Source organism: Mirounga leonina, unplaced genomic scaffold (assembly GCF_011800145.1).
Source record: "Mirounga leonina isolate KUSES-001 unplaced genomic scaffold, KU_Mleo_1.0 Mir_179, whole genome shotgun sequence".
NCBI classification, from domain to species: Eukaryota; Metazoa; Chordata; class Mammalia; order Carnivora; family Phocidae; genus Mirounga; species Mirounga leonina.
Genome location: NW_023270466.1, coordinates 6,945,384 through 6,970,898, shown reverse-complemented (window position 1 = coordinate 6,970,898; position 25,515 = coordinate 6,945,384). Strand labels below are relative to the sequence as shown.

At 43.7% G+C, this 25,515-nt stretch overlaps 1 protein-coding gene and 1 non-coding gene across 2 annotated transcripts in view; both read left to right on the top strand.

Annotated features, from left to right (window-relative positions):
* Window positions 1-19,325, top strand: part of HSD17B3 (hydroxysteroid 17-beta dehydrogenase 3) — a 41,633-nt gene extending 22,308 nt beyond the window's left edge. The window contains exons 3-11 of the mRNA XM_035024491.1: window positions 3,870-3,945; window positions 6,042-6,149; window positions 7,283-7,350; window positions 8,636-8,671; window positions 11,695-11,729; window positions 13,026-13,107; window positions 13,763-13,828; window positions 15,222-15,371; window positions 19,081-19,325. Of these exons, the coding sequence (XP_034880382.1) occupies window positions 3,870-3,945; window positions 6,042-6,149; window positions 7,283-7,350; window positions 8,636-8,671; window positions 11,695-11,729; window positions 13,026-13,107; window positions 13,763-13,828; window positions 15,222-15,371; window positions 19,081-19,179 (720 nt within the window). The 3' untranslated portion in view covers window positions 19,180-19,325. The remainder of the gene's footprint in view (window positions 1-3,869; window positions 3,946-6,041; window positions 6,150-7,282; window positions 7,351-8,635; window positions 8,672-11,694; window positions 11,730-13,025; window positions 13,108-13,762; window positions 13,829-15,221; window positions 15,372-19,080) is intronic.
* On the top strand, window positions 2,673-2,775 carry LOC118023385. The gene has a single exon (XR_004682792.1). It is a non-coding gene; the product is annotated as a U6 spliceosomal RNA (small nuclear RNA).
* Window positions 19,326-25,515: the final 6,190 nt, after the last annotated feature.

Below are 25,515 nucleotides of genomic sequence, written 5' to 3'. Positions count from 1 at the left end.
ATATATAGAACAGTCACAAAGAGTAACGGAGTAGGATATATAGAACAAATAACTGACACTCTTGGGTGCTTGCTGTGTGACAGGCTCTGCACCATGCACTTCTAGTGTGTTTTTTCATTTGATTCTCAGAACAATTTAATGAAGTATGTCTATTGGTGTCCTCAATTTGCCAACGAGGAAAGTCTGGTTTGAGTAACTTGTGCGTACAGGTTTAAGTGATGGAAACAGGAATTGAACCTAGGTATTTCATCCTAGAGTTTCTTCTGCTTTTCATAATTACTTAATTCATGATGACAACAAATAAATGTACGGTACTGGTGGCAGGAACAGCTAAATGTCCTCCCAGATCCCTACTCTTTTTTCCGCGGTGGAGAGTTGTAGCTGGAAGTGGTGGCCAGCTGGGGCATTTCCCAGACTCCTTTCCAGCTATGTGGGGCCATGTGACTACACTGGCCGATGAAATCAAGCAGAAATGGTGTGTCACTTCTTGGTCAAGGTGGTTAAAGGAGGGGATGTACCCTCTTTTAATCTTTGCATTGGCTGGCTGTGAACACCTAAAACAGTTTTAGAAACCCAGTGTTGAAGATGACAAAGACTTTCTCAGCCATGGGACCTGAATGACTATGTGAAATAGAGTTTACAAATTCATTGTGTGAAACCACTGAAATTTTGGACTTCTTTGCGATGTGAGCTAATGTTATGCTAACTAATGTAAACTAACAAGAAATGTCCAAGATTTATATGAAGAAGCTTCTAAAAGTTTTTAGAAGAACACATGAGATTGGGATAAATGGATACCAAATTTATGGATGAGACAACTGATTACTGCAAAAATCATAAGATTGTAAAATATTATTTCCCTTACATATCTCTAATTTCTCTATACTACTTGACTAGACAATTTTATCATTTATTTGGAAAGTTAAACTCAGAAGATAAAACAAACACATTTTGAAAGAGTGATAACTGGTAGGAACTTCCAGTTCCACATATCAAATATCAAAGCCTCTTATAAGATTGTGATTAAATCACAAGTGGCACTCGCACAGAAATTGGCTAGTAAGTCAGTGAAACAGACCAGGTAGATCAGAAACAGACCCACGTACATATAAGAATGTGGCATATGGGGCGCCTGGGTGGCTCAGTTGGTTAAGCGACTGCCTTCGGCTCAGGTCATGATCCTGGGGTCCCGGGATCGAGTCCCGCATCGGGCTCCCTGCTCGGCGGGGGGTCTGCTTCTCCCTCTGACCCTCTTCCCTCTCGTGCTCTCTGTCTCTCATTAAAAAAAAAAAAAAAAAAGAATGTGGCATATGACTAAGTTAGCATTTTAAATCAAGAAGGAATGGAAAAATAGAAAAATGTTGTCAAGAAAATTGCCACCCATTTTGAAAAAAATAATGCTGGGTGATTTCACGCTCACATTATTCTAAAAAAGAAACAAGAAAGATAAAAACGCTGTAAAGGGTTATAGGAAAATATATTTATATCCTTAGAGTTAGGGAAATTCATAAAGGAAATTTTTAAGAAGCCATAGTAAATATCTACAAACTTGATAACATGAAAATTAATATATAATGTATGGTCAAGGTGCCAAAAATAAGAGAGAAAACACTTGCTAAATATATAGTAGGCAACTAATGAATACCCAGAATATATTAAAAAAACCACAAGACACCTACAAATTTATAAGAAAATGACAAGCCAGTAGAAGAAAGGGCAAAGTGTGTATACTGGTAACTCACAGAAACATACAAAAAAGTGCTCAGGCCCACTGATAATTGGAGAAATACAAGTTAAAACAATATAGGGATATAATTTCTTGACCACTAGGTTGGGAAAAGTTGAAAAGGTTGCTAATAAAAACTACTGGCCAGAGTGTGAAGAAATAACTATGGTTGTATTTTTGGTGGTACTTTTTAAGGGAGGGCATTTTGGCAACACTGTTAAAATTTAAAAAACAGGCACCCTTTGATACAACAATTCCACTTCTTGCCTATCTACTCTAGCAATAAATTTGCTTGTATACACAAAGAGCTATACAGAAAGGGGTTTATTGTAGCAATATTGGTAATAGGAAAACTTGAAAATAACTTAAGTGCCCACCCAAAAGTGAGCAACGGGACACTATGAGGCAATAAAAAAGGATCAAGTGGCTCAAGCCATACTGATTCAGAGATAGATATGATATTTAGAGATAAGACACACCATTAAGGTAAAAACACAGTATTTACAATGCCATTTATGAAGTGTGAAAGGAAAAAGAAACCCCACAAAATGAATGTTTATTTCTGTATGTACTTCTGTATGCACGTAGATGCAGAGAAAAAGGCAAAAGGGTCAACACCAAACTGAAGGCCGCAGGAGCCTGGGGGCGGGAAGGGAAGTAGGCCTGGGGGGCCTCCAGGACATCTTTTACAATGGGCGTTACTTGCATATTTCATAATATCGTTTAATAAATTAAAATAGAAAAAGATGTAAATGCTGATGCTTCAAACCCAGACATTTTTATTTGAATGGTTTGGGTGGGAATTTGACATCTCCCTGGGTGATTTGGAAACCACTGGCTTGAAGACTGAGTTGTTGGCTATTGGAGATCACATATTGTGGTCTTTGATTCAGCTCTTTATGTGTTTTCTGTAATATATAATTCCGTATTAAAATAATGGCACAGTGCTTGCTTCTGCAGCCATATGCTAAATCTGGAATGATACAGAGAAGATTAGCAGGGCTCTGCACAAGGATGACATCTAGAGTCATGAAACAGTCCATATATTTGTTAAGATGGCAGATTTTATGCTATATGTATTTTATCACAATTAAAAAAAATACAAGTATAAATCACTGAATTAAAACCACAGAGAAAGATTTCACTTAACGGGCCCCTTGGTCACTAACTCAAATGTCATCAGTCTCTGTTTAAACGAATGCTGGTTTTTCCTTCTGTCTTCAGGGAAAGCTCTAGCTTTTCTCCTGGTGGCAGTTTTCGGTGTGAGGAGTCTTGGGCACAGCGAGTTTGCCTGTCGTCTGTGCCATGTTAATGCACACACTGCTGCTCAGCCCCCCGCTTCGAGGCACAACCCACTCTGAAGAAGGGCTCCTTCCTGGTCTCAGGGAAGCCTCGGTTTACCCCCCGGTTCCTTATTCTATTTTTTTTTTTAAAGATTTTATTTATTTATTTGAGAGAGAGAATGAGAGACAGAGAGCACGAGAGGGAAGAGGGTCAGAGGGAGAGGCAGACCCCCCGCCGAGCAGGGAGCCTGATGCAGGACTCGATCCCGGGACTCCAGGATCATGACCTGAGCCGAAGGCAGTCGCTTAACCAACTGAGCCACCCAGGCGCCCTCCTTATTCTATTTTTTGTCCCGCTGGGAGCCAGAGAACAGAGAGGATGCAGGCTCATGACCATGCCCGAGGGGAGGGAGCCATGACAAGCAAGGACAAGAGGGTCCTTGTAGGAAGCAGCTCAAAAGTTCCTGCAGAAATACCTCTTTGTACCAGGGGGAGCTGCCCTAGACTTGCTATCTAAACTGTGCTATAAAACCCTCCAAATGTTGAATTCCAATACCATTTGACCCCCGACATTTCTGATGAGAGGGCATTCAGATCGTGGGCCTGTAGACAAAAGCCGCTTAGAATAGTTCTCGGCACATGATGAGCACGAAAGTCAACACTACTGTCTTGTCACCTGTAGCCTCGCCCAGTGTGGCTGTTTCGCTCATAATCCAGAACCTTTGTCGCATTTAAAGCCAGGAGAAGCAAGCACACCACATTGTGACCAAGTGGGTGATGCTCCAATTCACCTTTAAAACGAGCCTTCCCTGTCTGCTTATCATCTTTCTCTTTTTTGGTTTTCCCACCCTGGCTCCCAGCTAGCAAGACAAGGACTCAATGTTGTGCTTATCAGCCGGACACTTAAAAAACTACAGGCCGCTGCCGCAGAGATTGGTGAGTGACCCCGAGAGATCAGGGAGATGTTTGTGGAGCCCACCGACCAAGTGCGCTCTGTCCCGCATGCAGAGGCTCCATCACCATGCCTAAGGCTGGCTGCCCTTGGAGCCTGGGGCGCTGGCCCTTCTGTGGGGTGCTCATTGGACAAAGTTAAGTGCAGGCCATAAGCAGCTTTAGTTCGGCAGGGATTCCTTGGGCTAGGTGAAGTAGGAACAGACTCATGTACACATAGGTCCACTATCTCCTTTGGTCCAGTGTCTTCATCTCCAGAATTAGTTCTGCTCACCCAGAGGGCCCAGCTGCCTTGTTGCTTCTGCTACTCCCTTCAAAAATAGGATCTGTTTAGGACTTCGTTACCCTACACCCTGTTCCTTGCAGGAAGTTGAGGGATGATGCTTACTGGTGGTTGTCAGATTTTTTTAAAAAAAAGATTTCATCCAGGGCGCCTGGGTGGCTCAGTTGGTTAAGCGACTGCCTTCGACTCAGGTCATGATCCTGGAGTCCCGGGATCGAGTCCTGCATCGGGCTCCCTGCTCAGCGGGGGGTCTGCTTCTCCCTCTGACCCTCCTTCCTCTCATGCTCTCTCTCTCAAATAAATAAATAAAATCTTTAAAAAAAAAAAAAAGATTTCATCCAGGCCTGCCACGTATGGTTGTGAAGGTTGTACACCGTACAATTCTATGAGGCACCATTTATATTACAATGTTTTAGTATTATGACTCACTGTGAAGTGTTCTTAGTTAATAATAATCATATCCCTTTTGGGGTAATTTATTTTAATATATATTTTTTAAAGATTTTATTTATTTATTTGACAGAGAGAGACACAGTGAGAGAGGGAACACAAGCAGGGGGAGTGGGAGAGAGAAGCAAGCTCCCCTGCTGAGCAGAGAGCCCGATGTGGGGCTCGATCCCAGGACCCCAGGATCATAACCTGAGCCGAAGACAGACACTTAACGACTGAGCCACCCAGGCGCCCCAATTTATTTTAATAATTAATTTTTAATTTAGTAATTTGTCATCTCCTTAACTCAAAGGAATGAGTCTTCAGTTATGAAGACTTGTGAGGACTGGGACAGGCTGCCAGGGAAAGGTGCTGTGTCCCTGGGGGAGATTTGGGATAGGAGACGGATGTGGGAGGTGTGGGGCTGGAGGCCCAGTGGAGGCTCAGTGCCCTTCAACTAATGAATTCTGCTTTTGTTCCATGTCTGGATATCAAAAGTACTCTGACAAGGACTAGGACATTCTTCAGTGTTTCCCTCATAATGTTAAGATGTGCTTTTTATTGTCCTCTTGAAAAGCAAGAAGTCTCTTTGGACTGAAAGCAACTCCCACTCCCCAAACTAAGCCTCAAGATCACTTGTCCCAGAAATATTGGGTTTAACCCCTTATCTGAGCAGGCAGCAGTTGGTGAAATCTAGTTGTTGCTTTTATATCTGCCGAAACCTCCTGCATAAGGCCAAGTCCACATGGAACAGCGGAGCGGCATGGACGTGGAGGGAACAGAGTGTGGGTGTCTGGGCAAGTTAGCCTCTCTGAGCCTCAGTTTTCTCCTCTTGAAAATGGGTGTAATATCTACTTTACAAGGTTGTAGAGAGGATTAAAATAAGATATTGTGTATGTAAATGCTTTGTGAATGCTACAGTGTTAGACAAACACAAAGGATTGCTCTGTGTAAGCCCAGGGGACCTGACACTGAGCAGAGGCAACATCACATTATGCTCTTACAGCCTGTAGACCGGGGGTCTCAGACTTGAGCATGGAGCAGGGTCACTGGGAGTGTGTGCAATAACAGATTGCTGGGCCCTAGTCTCAGGGTTTCTGGCTCAGTAGGTCTGGGGTGGAGCCTGAGAATTTGTATTTCTAACAAGTTCCCAGTGATGCTGATGCTGTGGTCTGTGGACCCCACTTGGAGAACCACTGCATTAAATTTATTTTGGTGCATACACTTGTCACCGTCGTAACTCTTAGAAACACCAGAAACCATCACTCACAAATCTTTTAGCACATTACAGGAGCATTGGAGAAGTCCATGAGCAAGGGAGGGATTTGGATTCCTGTTCATTCAAGAGTAACTGTTGTCTCCGATGCAGAGCGCACTACGGGGAGTAATGTGAAGATTATACAAGCAGATTTTACCAAAGACAACATCTATGAGTATATTAGAGAAAGACTTAAAGGCTTAGAAATTGGAATTTTAGGTAAGTAAATTGCAAAATGCAAAGCTGATTGTAAGACATCAGTGAAGTAATTATCTTAGTGACGCGTGATTTTTCTGTGGTAAACTTGAACTTAAGTCTGGACTGTCTTTTAAGCTGTAGCATTCAACAGAATATTACAGCTCAGTTCTTCAAGAGGCATATTGAATACATGAATGTATTCTCCAGAGTATCTGAATCTTATTTTTGCATCCAGTTTTGTCACATTTCACATGTCACATGTCTCAAATTTATTTATGGCTTTGGAATGCATGAAACTAAGATATTTCAACCTTCCCAACCATATTTATAATGTGAAAATGGATTTTTTCCTACTGATACTGACATTAGACAGGAGGAGTCTCAGAAACACCATCCTAATGAGTTAGTTTAGCAAACAAACATTGTTGTGAGTGATTCATGAAATAGTGAGTCAGCATGGTTCTTTGAGAATTGACTCTGGTATTCAGGAAACAAGATAATAATAATAATATTTAATATTTTTTCTGTGATAAGATATTTTATAACCTCATACAGAGCACAGCATCTGTATTGTACTTGGAAGGAAGATTTGATTTCTAAACTTCCTGTTGAATTTTAAAAATAATTGTATTTTTTACTAATAAAGATGTAAACCACATTGTTGCAGAAAAACCAAAAAGAATACATGAGCACATAAAAGATTTACAAATTTCTTAAAATCCCAACAGCCTCAGATAACATTTTGGTGTATATCCTTCCAGACACATACACACAAATGTTCAAAACTGGGATGATATTTACATACTGTTTTGTAACATTTTTTAAAAAGACGGTACACCCAAATGTCTCCCGGTGTCTTTAAACGCTAAGCGGCAAGAGCGTGGAGCAAGTGTGCCGCATTCCACCATATGGCTGCCCCGCGGTCCACCTGATGTGCTCCCTATGATAGGTCGACTGTTTTCCCTTCCAATTTCCTCACTGTTACCAAATCATGTTGCGAAGAACAGCCTTGTCTATAAATTTTTTCTGTACGTGTGTCCTTAGGAAAACTTCCCAAGAAAAGGAACTTCTGGGGTTGAATATAAACATGTTTAGGCTTTTAATAAAGATTTGCTACAGACTCTTCTGACATTTTTTTATTTTGCTTCTGTCAGTCAACAATGTCGGAATGCTTCCAAACCTTCTCCCGAGCCACTTCCTTGATACACCAGATGAAATCCAGGTAGGTCTGGGCTCTTTCTGTGGATGATCTCCTCTCACTGCGGACTGGGCCCCCTGGCTGGGTTGTCACTAGGGCCTGGGAAGGGGTACCTGGGAGACGGTCAGGCTGAAATTCTGTATTCCGCATGGATGTGTGTGGCCTCTCTCTTTACCTTAGTACTTGATAGACAGGCGAGGGCACCACTTTTCATGACCATCTCTGAGATAGAGACATCTTCCTTCTTCTCTGCACATCAGAACTTACATGTCCACTGTCCCATTCGTTTGGGGTTCCGCATTCTGCTTTAATCTTTTGGGGCTTTGTGTCAGCTCACAAATTTACATCTGTGGTTATAAGTGGGAGAAGGCCAGTTCTTTGGCTCTCTCTGTCTTCCCAAGTCATAAGATTTCCTTCAGCTTTCAGCGTGAGGAATGTCTGTGATAGAAACTCTGTGTGAAGGGGTGTTGCAAGCACAGTGAGCTCGATGGACCCGTGGATGCCACAGCGGGGCATGAGTGCAGTTGTTATGCATTTAACAGTCCTTGAAAGCACTGTTGGCTGACTCTTCTTCAGGCCCTGACTTACGAAATCATGGAGTTATTCCCATTCTAAACAGGCTGTCCTGCTGTTCCCGTGGTCCTATTTAAGCCCCAAGTCGACTGCATAGGCAAATAATGCCGCCCGACTTGGGCACTGCTGCACGACCTTGCAAAATCCCCCTCCTCGCCACACGTCTAGCCCCATCTAACTCCCTGGTTCTGGCACAAATCTGTGTCTCTCCATTAAGCAGGCTCTGTTCTTGTTTTTCTTTCCCTATTTATGTCTGCATTAGTGCTTGCTCCTATTTGTCCCTCTTTTCCTTTCTGTCTTGGGTGGTTCCAGTAGTTTCTCTGTCTGGCATCTTGTAGCCCAGAACCTCTACCTAATATTACCATTCACCTTTCTATTCTCTCTGTTATTGTCTCTAGGCCCACATATGCCAACCTCGCTTCCTCCAGATGGAAATTAACCATCTCCCTTTGAAATACCATGTTGTAAAGGAAAATCCCTAAATTTTGAAGGAAATTCTTAAGTAGCTTCCATTCAAGATCACATTCTTATAGAATCATCGCGGCTCTCAGACGTTTACCAGTTGCAGTGCATGCTTGGTGGCCATCAATTAGGAGCCTAATTTCCAGGCTGTGCAAGCGAGGAGCACCGCTCAGACCACAATGTTGCCCACTTTATGGTTCTCTAGCACTGACTACTTCTCAAGAGAATGTCTCAAATCCTCCAGCTAATTTGTGGTTGTGATTATTTATTACAGAGTCTCATCCACTGTAACATCACCTCAGTAGTGAAGGTATGTAGTCAATATATGTGCTAAATGCGTTAAAATGTAGTAGCTGTTGGGCGCCTGGGTGGCTCAGTTGGTTAAGTGACTGCCTTCGGCTCAGGTCATGATCCTGGAGTCCCGGGATCGAGTCCCGCATCGGGCTCCCTGCTTGGTGGGGAGCCTGCTTCTCCCTCTGACCCTCCCCCCCTCATGTGCTCTCTCTCTCTCATTCTCTCTCTATCAAATAAATAAATAAAATCTTAAAAAAAAATGTAGTAGCTGTTGAAATCTGGCAATTCGGGAGAATTGCTTTCTTCCCTGCAGAAGTCTTTGACATTGAACTGCACTTGATTGAGAAGCCATGTAGTGGTCTTTTAATTGTCTTATTCTGTTTTCATCAAGAAAATACAGTGATGAATGTATTCTCCAGAGTATCTGAATCTTATTTTTGCATCCAGTTTTGTCACATGTCAGAACATATTAGGTCTGATGACACGGAAACTTATTCAGGATTCTAGGGTGACTTAAAAAAAATAATACCTTCCTCTAGTTTTAGTCTTTGTTAATGGTGGAAAGTTCAGTCGGTTTGGAAAAATGACAGAAGGCCTGGCTTGGATTTTCTGGACTTTTGATGTTCAATAAATATTTGTTGAAGTGAAACTCAAGTTTGTATGTGTTCTGATCTCATCTCAACTACTAGTTAGTTGGGCAGTGTTGTTGTTTAACTCCCTTGACCTTCAGATTCTTCATCTGCTATTGAAAGAGTGTTGGATTAAGGGATGTGTCAGGTGCCATTTGGCACTCAGGTTCTTTGATTAGAGTCAACTGTATCAGCATTTATAGGCATGATTATCACAAAGTGGTCCTATATTGTGCCTTTGAATGAATAAGAAAATGGCACCCCCTCTGGGCAGACAATTTGGAAAAAGGTGCTGCTTAAGAGTGGATAGATGATGCTTTTGGGTGAACGCAATGTTTCCCTTTCCTTTGAATGGAGAGAGCCATTCTAACTGCCTGTGAGTAAACCCTGGGCTTTTGGCTTACAGTCACCCCCACAGCTGGACACCTTGCTCAGTATACAAAATTCACAACTGTGCATGGCAGTCCTTGTGACCACTCTGATTCACAGCAGTGAATCAGGTATGATCCGTAGTTTCATGGAGGAGGGATCCCAGTTAGGGAGCAGCAGGTCTCATCTTTACAGCATGGCCTGGCAGAGGAGGGCTGGTTTCCCAAAGGAAAACAGGATGCTATTAACATAAGGAGGGAGATGGATGCTGAACAAACCATGTAAAATTATTTTTAGGTGGATAAGCTGAGTTGATCGTCAGTCATTCTTCTGTAAGCATACTGGTATTTTATAGTTTCCTGCTCAGTTTTTATTGGTACATACATTCTTTTTATGCTGAGCAATCAATAGTTTTTTCAAACCCCAGCTGATGTAATTGTAAGTTTTATATGTCCAACTGTTGTCTGCTGCCTTACCACTAAAATCTTTCATGTTATTTTACACATTGATCTTTCAGGCTTGGTCCATTTGGTCACAGGGTTTCCTGAATGTATTTGACAACCCTCTGACTCCTTTAGCAGAGAATTGCTTTGGTTTGCTAAAAAAAATTTTTTATGTATATTGATAGACATTAATTGCTTAAATAGGGAAGAAAACTAATTGAAGGTTAGCTTTCTAAGTACACCATGCCTCAGTTGGCCACACTGGTTGGAAGCATGACTAGCATCACTTAGTTACCCCAAAGGAGCCATCTGGAAATAGTAGAGTTCTCTGTCAAGGGCAGAGATGCAGGAATGAGTTTGTGGGCAAAGGGCAGTTCGGGTAAGAGACTAAATTTCGGGAGCTTTGAGACAGAGAGACCCACAAAGTCCAATGTTGTCTCTCTGTTGGGATCATTCGACCAGTAAGAATAGGGGATTCAGTGGGGAGGCTTTGAGGAAATGCTGGTGCTGTCCAGCAGTGCTCCCGTGGTGCCCTTTGTGAGGTGGGCAGAGCCAAGGGGAAGCTAACGGCATGATCTAGTCCTTGTGCTTCTCCCACCTCCCTCCAAACCCAGTATTTCTGGAGGTAGTCGATGCCACTGCACCCCCCACCGCTGCCCCAGGACAGTGGAAACATAATCTGGACGTCCCCAGGGTTGGGCTCAAGGGCCTGCCCTATGGTGGGGACAGAGCCTACTAAGAAGCTCCTGCAGGGCCCCCGACAACAGGGAAAAATAGGCAAAATTTGTCTTCTGGTCTTCAGTCTCCTTTATTTCTCTGTTTGGATTCTTTCTCCTCAAACCTGCTCCCGAGACAAGGCCTGATGCCACGCAATTGTACTTTTGAGAACATGTCAGCCTGTGGGTTTGCCTCTTCCTTAATTCTTAGAAGGGGTGCCTTGTAATTATGAAGTGAAAACTCTTTTAATGGGCTATTTAAGTTCCAGAATAGTCAGGAAGACCTCTTCCAGGGCCAGCAAGTTGGGACAGGGAAAGGACTTCTCAACACTGCTGTAATTCCAATGGACAGACAGACATTGTCCATCTATGGGGCTATTTCAGAGACCACCTGCAAGCTGCTTATGGGGCTGCTGTTGGATTGAGATGTCCTCTAGCTTGTGCCTCATATGTGGATTGTTCATGGACACTGGTTAGGTTTACTGAGGTCCTCCCACTTCTAACTCATGGGTGAGGTTTATGATGGCCAACCTACTTATGCCAGAATGAAGAGTATCTGGGGAACCTTAGTGTTGTTCTCATGGCCACAAGCCAATTTCCGTAGTTTTTCACTGCCTGCATTTTCAGGAAGACTTTAGCTTTATGGGGAAGAAATCAGAGGCCTCTAACCATTTGCTGTTCGTCTAGGTTGCCTTCTGTGGGTTTTAGTCAGACTCTAGTGTTGCCAGAATTACCTCCGACAAGTGTCAGCAGATTTTCAAGGCCACCTGAGAGATTAAGCTCATTTTCTGCCTTCTTCCAGCACCTGCTTCCCTAAGCCCCCACACCCTCGGTACTCCGCTCCTTTGTCAAGAGGGCTTAACTCTACCCCTTCTCTTATAGATGACACAGCTAATTCTGAAACAGATGGAATCAAGGTAAGGTCTTTTTTGTTTTTGTTTTTAAAGATTTTATTTATTTATTTATTTGACAGAGACAGACACAGTGAGAGAGGGAGCACAAGCAGGGGGAGTGGGAGAGGGAGAAGCAGGGAGCCCGATGCGGGGCTCGATCCCAGGACCCCGGGATCATGACCTGAGCCGAAGGCAGACACTTAACGATTGAGCCATCCAGGCGCCCCAAGGTCTTTTTTTTTTTTTTTTTTTTTGAAAAAGCACAGAACGGCATGGCCTCTCTGGCCTGGCAGTTAGCTGACCTGGGGACTTGGGACGGGGTGAAGGTGGTGGGCAGATAGGGTTCATCTGGCTGCAGCTTTAACCAATGGTAAAACTGTGATGAAGGACATGGAGATTGCAGGAGAAAATGTAACATTCTGGACCAGGCCAGCCTTGCAAACAGATAAGCATATTTGAAAGTCAAGTGTAGCATCTACTGGAGGAAGAGAACAGCTATTTCATCACATTATATTAAAAATATTAACTCATGTTGAACATAAAAGAAACTTCAGAGGTTGGCCTGAGATCAAGGCCACCTCTTGCTATTACCCAAACTTAGTGGTAAAAATCACCACCTCTCGGTGTTTCTACTTAGTCCATGGTTTTATTATCCTATTACAACAGCCCTTAGAGAACTGGCTTTTCTCACATGGTATTCATTAAATGCAAATGGTTGATAGTTTTATCTTCCCTAGAGGAAGAGGGGCTTGGCCTTGTAGTCTAATTTGCAGTTCCTTGGTTTTTCTGGATTGAACCCAGCTATTTGAGAAGGATTAAAATTACCCAATTTCAAAAAGATTAAGTAAGGACCCTCGTGTGTGGGTTCCTGTGTGATGGACTGTCAAATTCCACTCAAGACAGGATTCTGCATTTGACATCTGTCCTGGTGTGGGTCCTCTTTAGGGGTTAAAAGGGACCTTGAGCTCATGGGGTCACATTTGAGAAAGAAGGATTCCTTCCCCCTTAATAAGACTGGCTGAGCTGAGTTGGTCCTCGGCATTTTGCTGGGGGATCTTTGTTGTAGCAGAACCCCTGTTTCCAGTCACCAGCCCTTGATGTCAACTGACTGCTGAGTGGCACCACTGTTTGGTGTCGTGATCCAGGCTGTGGGGACGCACCACTCATGGTTCTGGGGAGCAGAACTCGCCGTGCACATGGAAGTCTACAGAGGATGGACTTTCCCGACGAAAGTCACAGGAGCCCCTTCGCTTTCTTTCCTCTCAGGGTGTGGCTCATCAGGCAGCAAACTATTCAGAACTCTACTTCTTTGTGTTTTAGGCAGAAAGGCCTTATCTTGAACATTTCTTCTGGGGTGGCCCTCTTTCCCTGGCCTCTCTACTCCATGTATTCGGCCTCCAAGGTGAGTGACAGCATGGAGCCCAAGCTTCCTTCTCCTTCTTCCTCTTGTTTCTCCCAGTTGGCATTTTCCTCTGGACTTCAGATCATCTGGCAAGCTGATGGACATATTGGCCTGGAGGACAAGTGTCCAGGGGGCTTCTATGTACAGGGCCCGCCAGCAGATGTCTGGGTACAAATTAGAAAAAGCCATGGCCCTGGGGCTGATGGAGCCCTGCAGCGGGATAGGCGCAGCCCTCGTGGGACTCTGGGCCCCACTCACCTCCTTGCCTGGAGCCCTGTTCTCTTGCTGCCAGCAAGTAACACTGGAACTTTCTTCTGTCCTGGGGGCCTGGCCAGGTGTCCCCATGCCCTAGTCCTAAAAACAAACCCTTGGGGCTGGGGGTGTTCCCAGGCAGGGAGACAAGGGAGAGCTCTCCCTGGGTAGGGTCATCTATATGCAGTGGCCCTCGGCATGTATTTATCCCAAAATGTATGTTCTTGCTCATTGAGGGAGCTTTTTCCAGGCCAAGAAACAAAGTCCTAACTCCCATCAGACACACTGCTGCATTTTAAGGGCAAGCAGGTAGGCTCCCTGCAGTCCCCTTTGAAATCTGAAAAAGTGACCTCCGATGACAAAGCAAGCTCTCCCCATAGGTGTTTTCTCCTTCTTGCTCCAGGCTTTTGTGTGCACATTTTCCAAGGCACTGCAAGCCGAATATAGAAGGAAAGGAATCATTATCCAGGTGAGGTCAACAGCTCTGGGTCCTTGGGATGAGGAACTGCAGTACCCCATGGAGCTGGGGCCACTGCCCCCTGCAGGACCGGCTGTGCATGCACAGCCAGGGGGGAGGGTCTGCATGACACCATGGGAGTTCCTGTGACCATCACAGTGGCAACTGAGCCACTCTGGTTCGGCCTGCTGCTCCCTCACGCATGCCCTGCAGGAGGCGGTGCCGTGAGTGAGCACTGCATCAGCACAGAAACTAGGGTCTGGTCTAACCACCCTTGACTCCCTGACCCAGGTACAGGAGACAGGCTTAGGTGGGAGGAATTGTGGAGAAGAAACAAAAGAAAACTGATCAATCGATCCACGTTGGAATGAGGCAGGGGGCTGGGGGTACTTTGGGAGCTGTTCATCTGTGATGGGCCACAAAGATCCCCACGCTGTGGTTCTTGAGCAGTTGAGGAAGAGGTCCTTGACTTCCTCTTTCACCGGCCATGGCAGAACCATCGAGGAGATGACCCTGTCCCAGCTGTCAACAGAACTGGGTTGTCACAGCCATCTGTAGTCTTGAGGTGTCAGGGACAGGCATGGGCTTGGTTCAGCAACATAGTTAGTTAGAGCTAAGTGCTTTCTGGAACCTGGAATAAACAATTTGCAGACATTTTTGTTATTGTTTGGGAAGAAGTTTTATGACCTACTATTAGAAATGAAAAAGGCACCCTCACAGTTAAATCTTTAAAATGATTGCTGTACATACTGATGGTGTCGGCTTTGCGGGCCACAGTGTGTGGTTGTTTATTTTTCTTATCACAACAGGAAAGATGATCAGGCATGTGTCACTCCTGGCTTGTAACTGAAGTGTGAAAGTGGGAATCCAAAGAGCTTTCAATTGCTCCAACTTTGGCTGTATGTGTTAGAAATAAGCCTCTTGCATTAGGGTGCCACATAAAATACAGGACATCCAGTTCAATTTGAATTTCAGATAATAACTTTTATTTTTTTTTAGTATAAGTATACCCCATGCAATACTTGGGACATATTATACTGAAAGTTTTTTTCCTTGTTTGTCTGGCTTTGAAATTTAACTGTCCTGTGTTTTTATTGTTGGTCCGGCCACCATGTTCTAAGAGATAATTCATGTCCTCAGTCACCTTGTGTACATTTGAACCAGCTGACGTTGTGTGGCTAAGGCCTCAGCTTGAGTTAGTGATAAAGTTAAACAAGAAACCAGTTTTTCTGAGTCACAGTTCTGTGCCAGCTCTATGCCTTTCCAGTGCTCCATCATCAGGGGAGATCCTGAGGCTTCTTACAGAAGAACGGAGTTGGCAAACGAAGGGAGGGCTAGAATAGGGGTTCACTTCTCAGGGGTGGGCAGATTGCTCCCGTGTTATGGCCTTTATTCCCCATTGTAGGTGCTGACCCCATATGCTGTTTCCACCCCAATGACGAAGTATCTACACACCAACATGGTAACCAAGACCGCCAATGACTTTGTTAAGGAATCACTGAATTACGTCACGATTGGAGATGAAACCTGTGGTTGCCTCACCCACGAACTCTTGGTAACTGACAACTTCTTTCTCAAAGTTCTGGAGGCAGGTGTGTGGGCAGTCCCAGCAGAGTTCTTCTTTGCTATTGGAGCAACCAACCCTGTCCTCTCACGGCAAGGATCGTGCTGCCAGAACCCATGCTGCTAAGCTGTCACACAGCCATGTGAAAGAGCATATGTGGCAAAGTGGGGAGGCTGGGGGCCTGGGGACTCAGCCCAGAGATAACCCCCACATTGGCAAATACCCTCACCTCTTTCCTCAGAAAGTAAGGTGGCTTCCTGAGCTCTCGGGAAGGGCAGACCAAGACACAGGGACCATCCCTGGGTGGAGTTGGGTGCTGCTCTCTTCTCTGGCTCCCTGTGTTAAGAAATGTTTTAATATCTGGCTCTCCAGGAAAAAACCCCAAACACTTTGGTTTGTAGGGTTTGCTGATTTCCATGGCTTAAATAATGCCGCCCCCCACCCCGGCTGATTTTAAGCTCCCATTGTGTTGTCACTGCCCCCGAATTTAGGAATGTGTATAATTGGCTCTTGAGAGCAAGTTCAAGCTGGTTCTAGCACAACATGGACTCCGTTGAATCCGGAAGTAAGATTCAGTCAGTGGCATGTGGTATGAGGAGTTCTTACCATCCCTGGGCTGCTTTTAGAAGCAACCACAAACGTGAAACAAAGGTAGAGTTAACTTTTGCACGCTGATACTGAACACATAGTGCCAGGGTGGTTCTGTTTCCAGTGTCACCAAAAATTTTAGACAGATCTTTTTTTTTTTTTTTTAAAGATTTTATTTATTTATATGACAGAGAGACACAGAGAGAACAGGAACACAGCAGGGGGAGTGGAAGAGGGAGAAGCAGGCTTCCCACGGAGCAGGGAGCCCGATGTGGGACTCGATCCCAGGACCCTGGGATCATGACCTGAGCCGAAGGCAGACGCTTAACGACTGAGCCACCCAGGCACCCTAGACAGATCTTTACTTTCCCTTCATATGTCAAATTTCTCCTCTGCCTCATGTGCTTTTCTGTCATGGGAATTAGGTTTCTCCCTACTCTCTTTTTCTCTCAGGTGCTAGAAGGAATACACTGTATCTTCCCAAGCATTTCGTTACCCACTGGGACTTCTGGAGACTCTAGAAGAGATACTGAATTGTCTTAGAGGATCACTTGCAACTTTCACTGTAGAGCTTCAACAATGTGCAGAATCACCAATTTAACACACTCTACAAAGTGGACATACAGAAAGAATATAAGATCTTGATTTTGTCTATTGCTGATCTGGTCTTTCTCCAGATTACTACTTGCTGCATGGCAGGAGAACAAATTAATGGAATGTCCAATGAGTTTAAATTTAGTTTGATCTAGTAACCTAAACTGGATATTTAGGAAATGTGCTTTCTGTTAATTATTTAAAGTGTTCAGTCTTTCTGGGACCATCCCTTTCTCCTGCCTCTTTCACTAAGATGATATCAGGGAGAAGAATCTTCATGATCTCCTGCTGGTCCTAAAGTGTGTGTGGCTTTGTCCCATATCTACCTGGTGGTTGTGCACCTTGCTGATTTATGGCTCTGGGGAGCAATGACCCTTTCGGCTTGGCCGGTAAACTCCCACCTACTGAGGACTGCAGAGCCCTGAATCTCTGCTACTTCCCCCATGCAGCCATAGGCCTATGGTTCATCTGGATCTTTGGTTCATAAAGGCCCTTTGGCTCTCACTTCTGTATCAGCATCAACATGGACTTGACCGATGCTGGAAAACCAAATGTCAGCACCTCTCTTGCCATGCTGAGATAATGTTCTGTGGTTGCACTCCCGAAGGATGGGGGCAATATCTCCTCTTTTGCCCTCAGTGCCCCCCTTACTTATTTATCACATGTTCATATTCTTCACCTGAATCCCCTGGTCCCCCAGCCCTCCACCCAGCCTAGGTCCACATATAGAAGGACACACATCCTTTGGGATGTTGATGTCTTATATGGAACCCATCAGCATCAGTCTTGAGACCACAGCCTGGCTTGCAAGGTTATCATCTTGCTACACAGTGCAATTCTAGATGTCAAAAGTTGAAACAAATTTTTTTTGGCTTTTCTCTTTTGATTTCTTGTGTAACAAATCAAATCTCTTCTGGCAAATAGATGCCAAGAACAGACTAGGCAAAAGAGTCTTTGTGCCTGTTGAAGCAAAAGAGAAGACAAAGGAGAACATACAAATCATTAAAGCGCTTAAGGCCAATTTGGCATTTGCTGGAATTTAGAAAAATCATTGACTCTAAAGTTTGAGCAATCAAGTAGAATCGACTGGTAAATAAGCAAACCTTCTGTTAGAAAAAGGCAAGGCAAAGACCGCATGCTCTTCACTCCCAAGGAGTTTTAGGGCAGGAACTAGGGCTGGAATAGAGCCTCTAATGTAGAGTCCATGTGGTACGGGGGGGTTACTTCACTTAATTCTCCTAATCATCTTGTAAGACAGATCATTTGATTCCTGTTTTACAGTTGAGGAAACTGAAATTCAGAGCTAGATCAGATGCCAAAGTCCACTTGGCTGGTAATGGTGAAGCTAGGGTTTAAGTCCACCTTTGTCCAATGCCGTGCTTTCCCTGGTTTCTTCTAAACCGTTCTTCTAGATTGGGAGGAGGTAGACAACAATGGAGGCAGAAGAAGGGACTTTTAGAACATTTTCTAGGGACCTGGAACTTTAATTTGGCTGACTTCACTAAGCCAAAACATTTAGTTTAAGGCAAAGCTAATGAAAGGGCTTGATTCTGCTGTGACATTAAAAAGGTCTAAAGGGGAGAAAAATGAAGTTCCTAAGGAAAAATTTGCATTCACTAATCGACTCGGCTAGTGGATGAAGGGTTCTATTTTGTTTCCCCAGAAGCCATCTTTGGCCCCCTGCTTTGAAATATCTCAATGAGTGCAAGAGTCTGAGAATCTGAGCTGTCTGAAGAATAGGAACACTCCCTGAAAAGCTCATATTTTCCTCTGGTTGAAATCCTGTTGTTCAGTGGGGAGTAGGTAGGTTGAGGAATGTTGGATGCACAGGATTACACTGTGGACAGAATGACTGCTTCTGGGTCCTGGACCTGTCTTACAGGACATGGGTATGATTTGAGGGCAAAAGGTCTTCCAACGCCTGTGCGTACTGCCTGATGTGCATCCAACTAAGCATTCATGCCTTGACTTGGAGCCCCCCACGATGCCCCCCCTCCACCTTTCCAAGCAAATGTTCAATGTTGGTGATTTATACTTTGCTGTGTCTGACTTTTGTTCATGAACTCATTGATGCATTTGTGTATTTGCTTAGTGCCTACTCTGCCTCAGGCATTGTGCCAGGTGGTAAAAGCATTTCTGGTTGTTTTCTGGAATCTCATTTTAGTAGAACCTTGGTAAAAAGAACATGAAGACACTGGGAGATTGAACAGTAGGAAGACGAAGTGCTGGCTAAGAGAAGGAGAAAGGGGGGTAGGGTGTTACTCGGGGCACAGTTCTCTTAATTTAAACTTCCTTGGGGCTGATTCTACAAGTGACTGTTTTGGTTTCTGAGAAAACCTTGTTTGCTGAGAAAGGTCATAAGACCTTTAAATTTTAGCATGCACTTAAAAGATTTTGAGACTTAAGTTCAGCAGTCAGAAAAATATTTTTAAAGATGATGAATATACACTGAGCTGTTTCCTTCTAACTTGCTTGCTCTTCTTTCTTCCCCAAATACTCATGTTTTTGTCTATTTAAGCGGAGCTTCCTGAGCCTGATCCCATCATGGGTTTTGTACAGCAGCACATTCCAGAAGAAATACATGGACTACCTCAAGCAGAATACCAACACCATATAGCCCACCCCAAGTGGGCTGACGTGCCATCCAGCATTGTTCTCTTCACCGTGTTCCCTGTTGGCTGCAGAACACTAAGGAGCAGAACAGCCCCTGAACTCCCCTGAAGCTGGAGAGGCTGTGTCACAAATACGGTCCACAAATACAAATTTTTTTTTTTTTTTGCCATTTTACTTGAGTCTGGAGATCTTTGGGAAAACTGTGATGTCAACACATGTGTGGTGCGGTGGGGTTTTAGGGTTTTGTGTGTGACAAGATAAGGGTGTCTTAGGGGAAACTGGAAGAATTTCTATGTGAGATTATAGTATAAATGTGGTGAGAATAAAGCCTCTGATACTGTGAATATTAAGAACATTTATACATATAAGCTACTTTTATAGCTACGTTAAAGAATGTCAAATGTTACTAAACTTTGCCAAGACTGCTATGGTTCTCGAGCACTCAAACGGGGCTCCTCAGAGACCCAGGAAACTCTAGGGTAAGGTGTGGGGGCAACAGCTACAACAGGCCTGTTTCTGGGGCCTCCCATTTCAATGAATGCAGAACCAGCTGTATCTATTTTATTTATATTTGGGGTTTTATGTCAGAGTGTGTTCGTAGAAATAAAACAGAAAGGCATACATTGATAAAAATAGCTGAAAAACTATTGCACTAATGTAGGAGTTGATACCTGCAGAAATGAGATTTTTATAGGTCTCCAGCTTTGGGGATGCTGGGCCGAGGGCTTTACTTGTCAACACATAGGGGGTGGTGTGTTGGGAGAACTCCTGGCCGTCAATTCTTGAGGGAGTCGGAGGGTGAGCATACCAGCTGGTGACCATGTTTTGGCTGGCCTTGGTCAATCTACCCTGTGCTTCCCCCAAGACATCACCATGCTCTAGGCACTGTGGAGGCTTGGTGGCACTCATCTTTTCTGAGACTGTCATTGGCATTTATGGTGTGAAAAAAGAATTTAGGTACTGCTGCTCTAGTTATAAAAGGAGTCTGGGAGATCTGGTTGTAATTTATGGGGCATTTTGATGTTTTGGGGGAAGCACAGGGTAGATAGAACATTTAAAACCTTGGTAAACTTGGAAATCATGGCCTGAAATATCATAGCTTTTATTAAACCTGCTCTGGGGAAAAGAACTGGGAAAAATTCATTCTGAGGCATGGCTATCTATTTAAATTTTCTCAGTTATGGGTAACAATAATAACTACAGTACAGAATGTTTTTATGGTACCCATAGGTATTGGTTATTTACCTGTTGTCTTCTGTCCTAAGCTCCACATTTCATACTCTGATTGTTGATGGGTTGGGCTGGGAAATTTCAGGTTCAGGTCTTAAGATGCTTATGCCAGCAGGCTTTGTGTCAGATTCTGCCCATGGGGGGCAAATTTGGGAGAGTAAAAGAAGGTGAGGCCTGAGGGAAACTCCTTCCTGTTTGCATTCTTGTTACCATCCCTTTGCGGAGGGGACAGCATTAGCCAGACTCGCACCAACCAGGAAGCCGGATGTTAGCACCAGTCCCACAGTGCCCGCTTTAGGGAATTGAGCATTAACCATGCAGAGGCTCCCCCTTGGAACACCTGGTTCCTAGAAACACCACCTCCTCTGCTGGTTCTACCAGCCCTGCAGTTACTGATAACTGAGTTACTAAGTATCCTCTTTTTGCTCTTTCAGCCTTCTGCTGTGGTGTCACCAATTCCTTCTACCAAATCCCTTCTCTTTGAAATGCTCAGTGTGCTTTCTCTTTTTGTCACTGGTCCTGACTGAGACTGCGCTCAGCTGATTATCTTGCCTGATCTGGGATTAGGCTGGATGGGTGGACTTTTTTTTGACAACGAAGAATCAGAAACTCTTTATCATTCAGGGTCTCCAGAGGAAACAGAAGGCATGATTGAGCAATTGGGGGAATTATTTGCAAATATGTGGGGAGGGTGTAGGGAAGTCATCAGAGCTAGGAGAGTGGTGCTTTCGTTACCACAGAACCTTAAGGGGCTGGGAAGGGAGCATTTATAGACCCAGTAGAGAGACAGAGCAAGGGAGGTGGTGGTTGGGGGGAGGGAGAGGAAGAAGAAGAGGGATCGAGAAAGAACAGTGTAAGGAACACTGCCGCAGAGGAGCTTGACCTCTAGCTGAGAGATGCTGCCAGACTTTGGCCACACCATAGACAGGGAGAGAGGAATTGTGATATTGTGATTTATAGTAAGAAATATGTAGGTCATCTTCATCCCCATTCCTTGGAACTTCCCAGGTGATAAGAGCAATAAGTGTGACGGGCGCCTGGGTGGCTCAGTCGTTAAGTGTCTGCCTTCAGCTCAGGTCATGATCCCAGGGTCGCGGGATTGAGTCGCACATCGGGCTCCCTGCTCAGCAGAAAGCCTGCTTCTCCCTCTCCCACTCCCCCTGCTTGTGTTCCTGCTCTCGCTGTCTTTCTCTCTGTCAAATAAATAAAATCTTTAAAAAAAAAAAGAACAATAAGTGTGACATTTGTTATTCATAACAAGACCCTTTCAACCACAATTTATGTTAATGAGGCGACTTTTGGAAAGCCCCTAAGGATGGGAGCTGGATGCCAGGGGAACTGACCATGTGATTAGAAGGTTGGAACTTTCAGTCTTTATTCCTCAACCTTCGCGGAGGGTAGAGAGGATGGAGGTTGAGTTCAATCACCAATGACCAATAATTTGATCAATCATGCCTATGTCATTAAGGCTCTATAAACTATGGAGTTTGGAGAGCTTCCAGATTGGTGAACATGTGGAGATGCTAAGAAGGTGGTGTGCCTGGAGAGGGCATGGAAGCTCCACACCTCTTCCCCTATACCTTGCCCCATGCACACCTTACATCTAGCTGTTCTTGAGTTGTATTCCTTTATGATAAATTGGTAATCTATTGAGTAAACTGTTGTCCTCGGTTCTGTGAGCCATTCCAGCAAATGATTGAACCTCGGGAGGGGTTGAAGGGACTTTCTTTTTTTAAAAAATTTTTTATTGTTATGTTAATCACCATACATCACATCATTAGTTTTTGATGTAGTGTTCCATGATTCATTGTTTGTGCATAACACCCAGTGCTCCATGCAGAACGTGCCCTCTTTAATACCCATCACCAGGCTAACCCATCCTCCCACCCCCCTCCCCTCTAGAACCCTCAGTTTGTTTTTCAGAGTCCATTGTCTCTCATGGTTCATCTCCCCCTCTGATTCTCCCCCTTCATTCTTCCCCTCCTGCTAGCTGCTTCTTCTTTTTTTTTTTCTTAACATATATTACATTATTTGTTTCAGAGGTACAGATCTGTGATTCAACAGTCTTACACAATTCACAGTGCTCACCATAGCACATACACTCCCCAGTGTCTATCACCCAGCCACCCCATCCCTCCCACCCCACCCCCCACTCCAGCAACCCTCAGTTTGTTTCCTGAGATTAAGAATTCCTCATAACAGTGAGGTCATATGATACATGTCTTTCTCTGATTGACTTATTTTGCTCAGCATAACAACCTTCAGTTCCATCCACGTCGTTGCAAATGGCAAGATCTCATTCCTTTTGATGCGGCATAATATTCCATTGTATATATATACCACTTCTTCTTTATCCATTCATCTGTTGATGGACATCTTGGCTCTTTCCACAGTTTGGTTATTGTGGACCTCTAGCTGAGAGATGCTGCCAGACTGCTGCTATAAACATTGGGGTGCATGTACCCCTTCGGATCCCTACATTTGTATCTTTGGGGTAAATACCCAGTAGTGCAATTGCTGGATCGTATGGTAGCTCTATTTTCAACTTTTTGAGGAACCTCCATACTGTTTTCCAGAGTGGTTGCACCAGCTTGCATTCCCACCAACAGTGTAGGAGGGTTCCCCTTTCTCCACATCCCCGCCAACATCTCTTGTTTCCTGACTTGTTAATTTTAGCCATTCTGACTGGTGTGAGGTGGTATCTCATTGAGGTTTTGATTTGGATTTCCCTGATGCCGAGTGATGTTGAGCACTTTTTCATGTGTCTGTTGGCCATTTGGATGTCTTCTTTGGAAAAATGTCTGTTCATGTCTTCTGCCCATTTCTTGAATGGATCATTTGTTCTTTGGGTGTTGAATTTGATAAGTTCTTTATAGATTTTGGATACTAGCCCTTTATCTGATATGTCATTTGCAAATATCTTCTCCCATTCTGTCAGTTGTCTTTTGGTTTTGTTGACTGTTTCTTTTGCTGTGTAAAAGCTTTTTATCTTGATGAAGTCCCAGGAGTTCATTTTTGCCCTTGCTTCCCTTGCCTTTGGCGATGTTTCTAAGAAGTTGCTGTGGCTGAGGTTGAAGAGGTTGCTGCCTGTGTTCTCCTTTAGGGTGTTGATGGACTCCTATCTCACATTTAGGTCTTTCAACCATTTGGAGTCTATTTTTGTGTGTGGTGTAAGGAAATAGTCCAGTTTCATTCTTCTGCATGTGGCTGTCCAATTTTCCCAACACCATTTATTGAAGAGACTGTCTTTTTTCCCCTGGACATTCTTTCCTTTGTCAAAGATGAGTTGATCATAGAGTTGAGGGTCCATTTCTGGGCTCTCTATTCTGTTCCATTGATCTGTGTGTCTGTTTCTGTGCCAGTACCATACTGTCTTGATGATGACAGCTTTGTAATAGAGCCGGAAGTCCAGAATTGTGATGCTGCCAGCCTTGCTTTTCTTTTTCAACATTCCTCTGGCTATTCGGGGTCTTTTCTGGTTCCATACAAATTTTAGGATTATTTGTTCTATTTCTTTGAAAAAAGTGGATGGTATTTTGATGGGGATTGCATTGAATGTGTAGATTGCTCTAGGTAGCATTGACATCTTCATAATATTTGTTCTTCCAATCCATGAGTGTGGAACGTTTTTTTGTTTCTTTGTGTCTTCCTCAATTTCTTTCATGAATATTTTATAGTTTTCTGAGTACTGATCCTTTGCCTCTTTGGTTAGATTTATTCCTAGGTATCTTAAGGTTTGGGGTGCAATTGTAAATGGGATCGACTCCTTAATCTCTCTTTCTTCTGTCTTGTTGTTGGTGTATAGGAATGCCACTGATTTCTGTGCATTGATTTTATATCCTGCCACCTTACTGAATTCCTGTATGAGTTCTAGCAGTTTTGGGGTGGAGTCTTTGGGGTTTTCCACATAAAGTATCATATCATCTGCAGAGTGAGAGTTTGACTTCTTCTTTGCCGATTCGGATGCCTTTTATTTCTTTTTGTTGTCTGATTGCTGAGGCTAGGACTTCTAATACTATGTTGAATAGCAGTGGTGAGAGTGGACATCCCTGCTGCGTTCTTGACCTTAAGGGAAAAGCTCTCAGTTTTTCCCCACTGAGAATGATATTCACTGTAGGTTTTTCATAGATGGCTTTTATGATATTGAGGTATGTACCCTCTATCCCTATACTCTGAAGAGTTTTGATCAAGAAAGGATGCTGTAGTTTGTCAAATGCTTTTTCTGCATCTATTGAGAGGATCATATGATTCTTGTTCTTTCTTTTGTTAATGTATTGTATCACATTGATTGATTTGCAGATGTTGAACCAAACTTGCAGCCCAGGTATAAATCCCACGTGGTCGTGGTGAATAATCCTTTTAATGTACTGTTGGATCGTATTGGCTAGTATTTTGGTGAGAATTTTTGCATCCATGTTCATCAAGGATATTGGTCTGTAATTGTCCTTTTTGATGGGGTCTTTGGTTTGGGGATCAAGGTAATGGTGGCCTCATAAAACGAGTTTGGAAGTTTTCCTTCCATTTCTATTTTTTGGAACAGTTTCAGAAGAACAGGTATGAATTCTTCTTTAAATGTGTGGTAGAATTCCCCTGGGAAGCCATCTGGCCCTGGGCTCTTGTGTGTTGGGAGATTTTTGATGACTGCTTCAATTTCCTTAGTGGTTATGGATCTGTTTAGGTTTTCTATTTCTTCCTGGTTCAATTTGGTAGTTGATACATCTCTAGGAATGCATCAATTTCTTACAGGTTATCTAATTTGCTGGCATAGAGTTGCTCATAATATGTTCTTATAATTGTTTGTATTTCTTTGGTGTTGGTTGTGATCTCTCCTCTTTCATTCATGATTTTGTTGATTTGGGTCATTTCTCTTTTCTTTTTGATAAGTCTGGCCAGGGGTTTATCAATCTGTTAATTCTTTCAAGGAACCAGCTCCTCGTTTCGTTGATCTGTTCTACTGTTCTTTTGGTTACTATTTCATTGATTTCTGCTCTGATCTTTATTATTTCTCTTCTCCTGCTGGGTTTAGGCTTTCTTTGCTGTTCTTTCTCCAGCTCCTTTAGGTGTAGGATTCGGTTGTGTACTTGAGACCTTTCTCGTTTCTTGAGAAAGG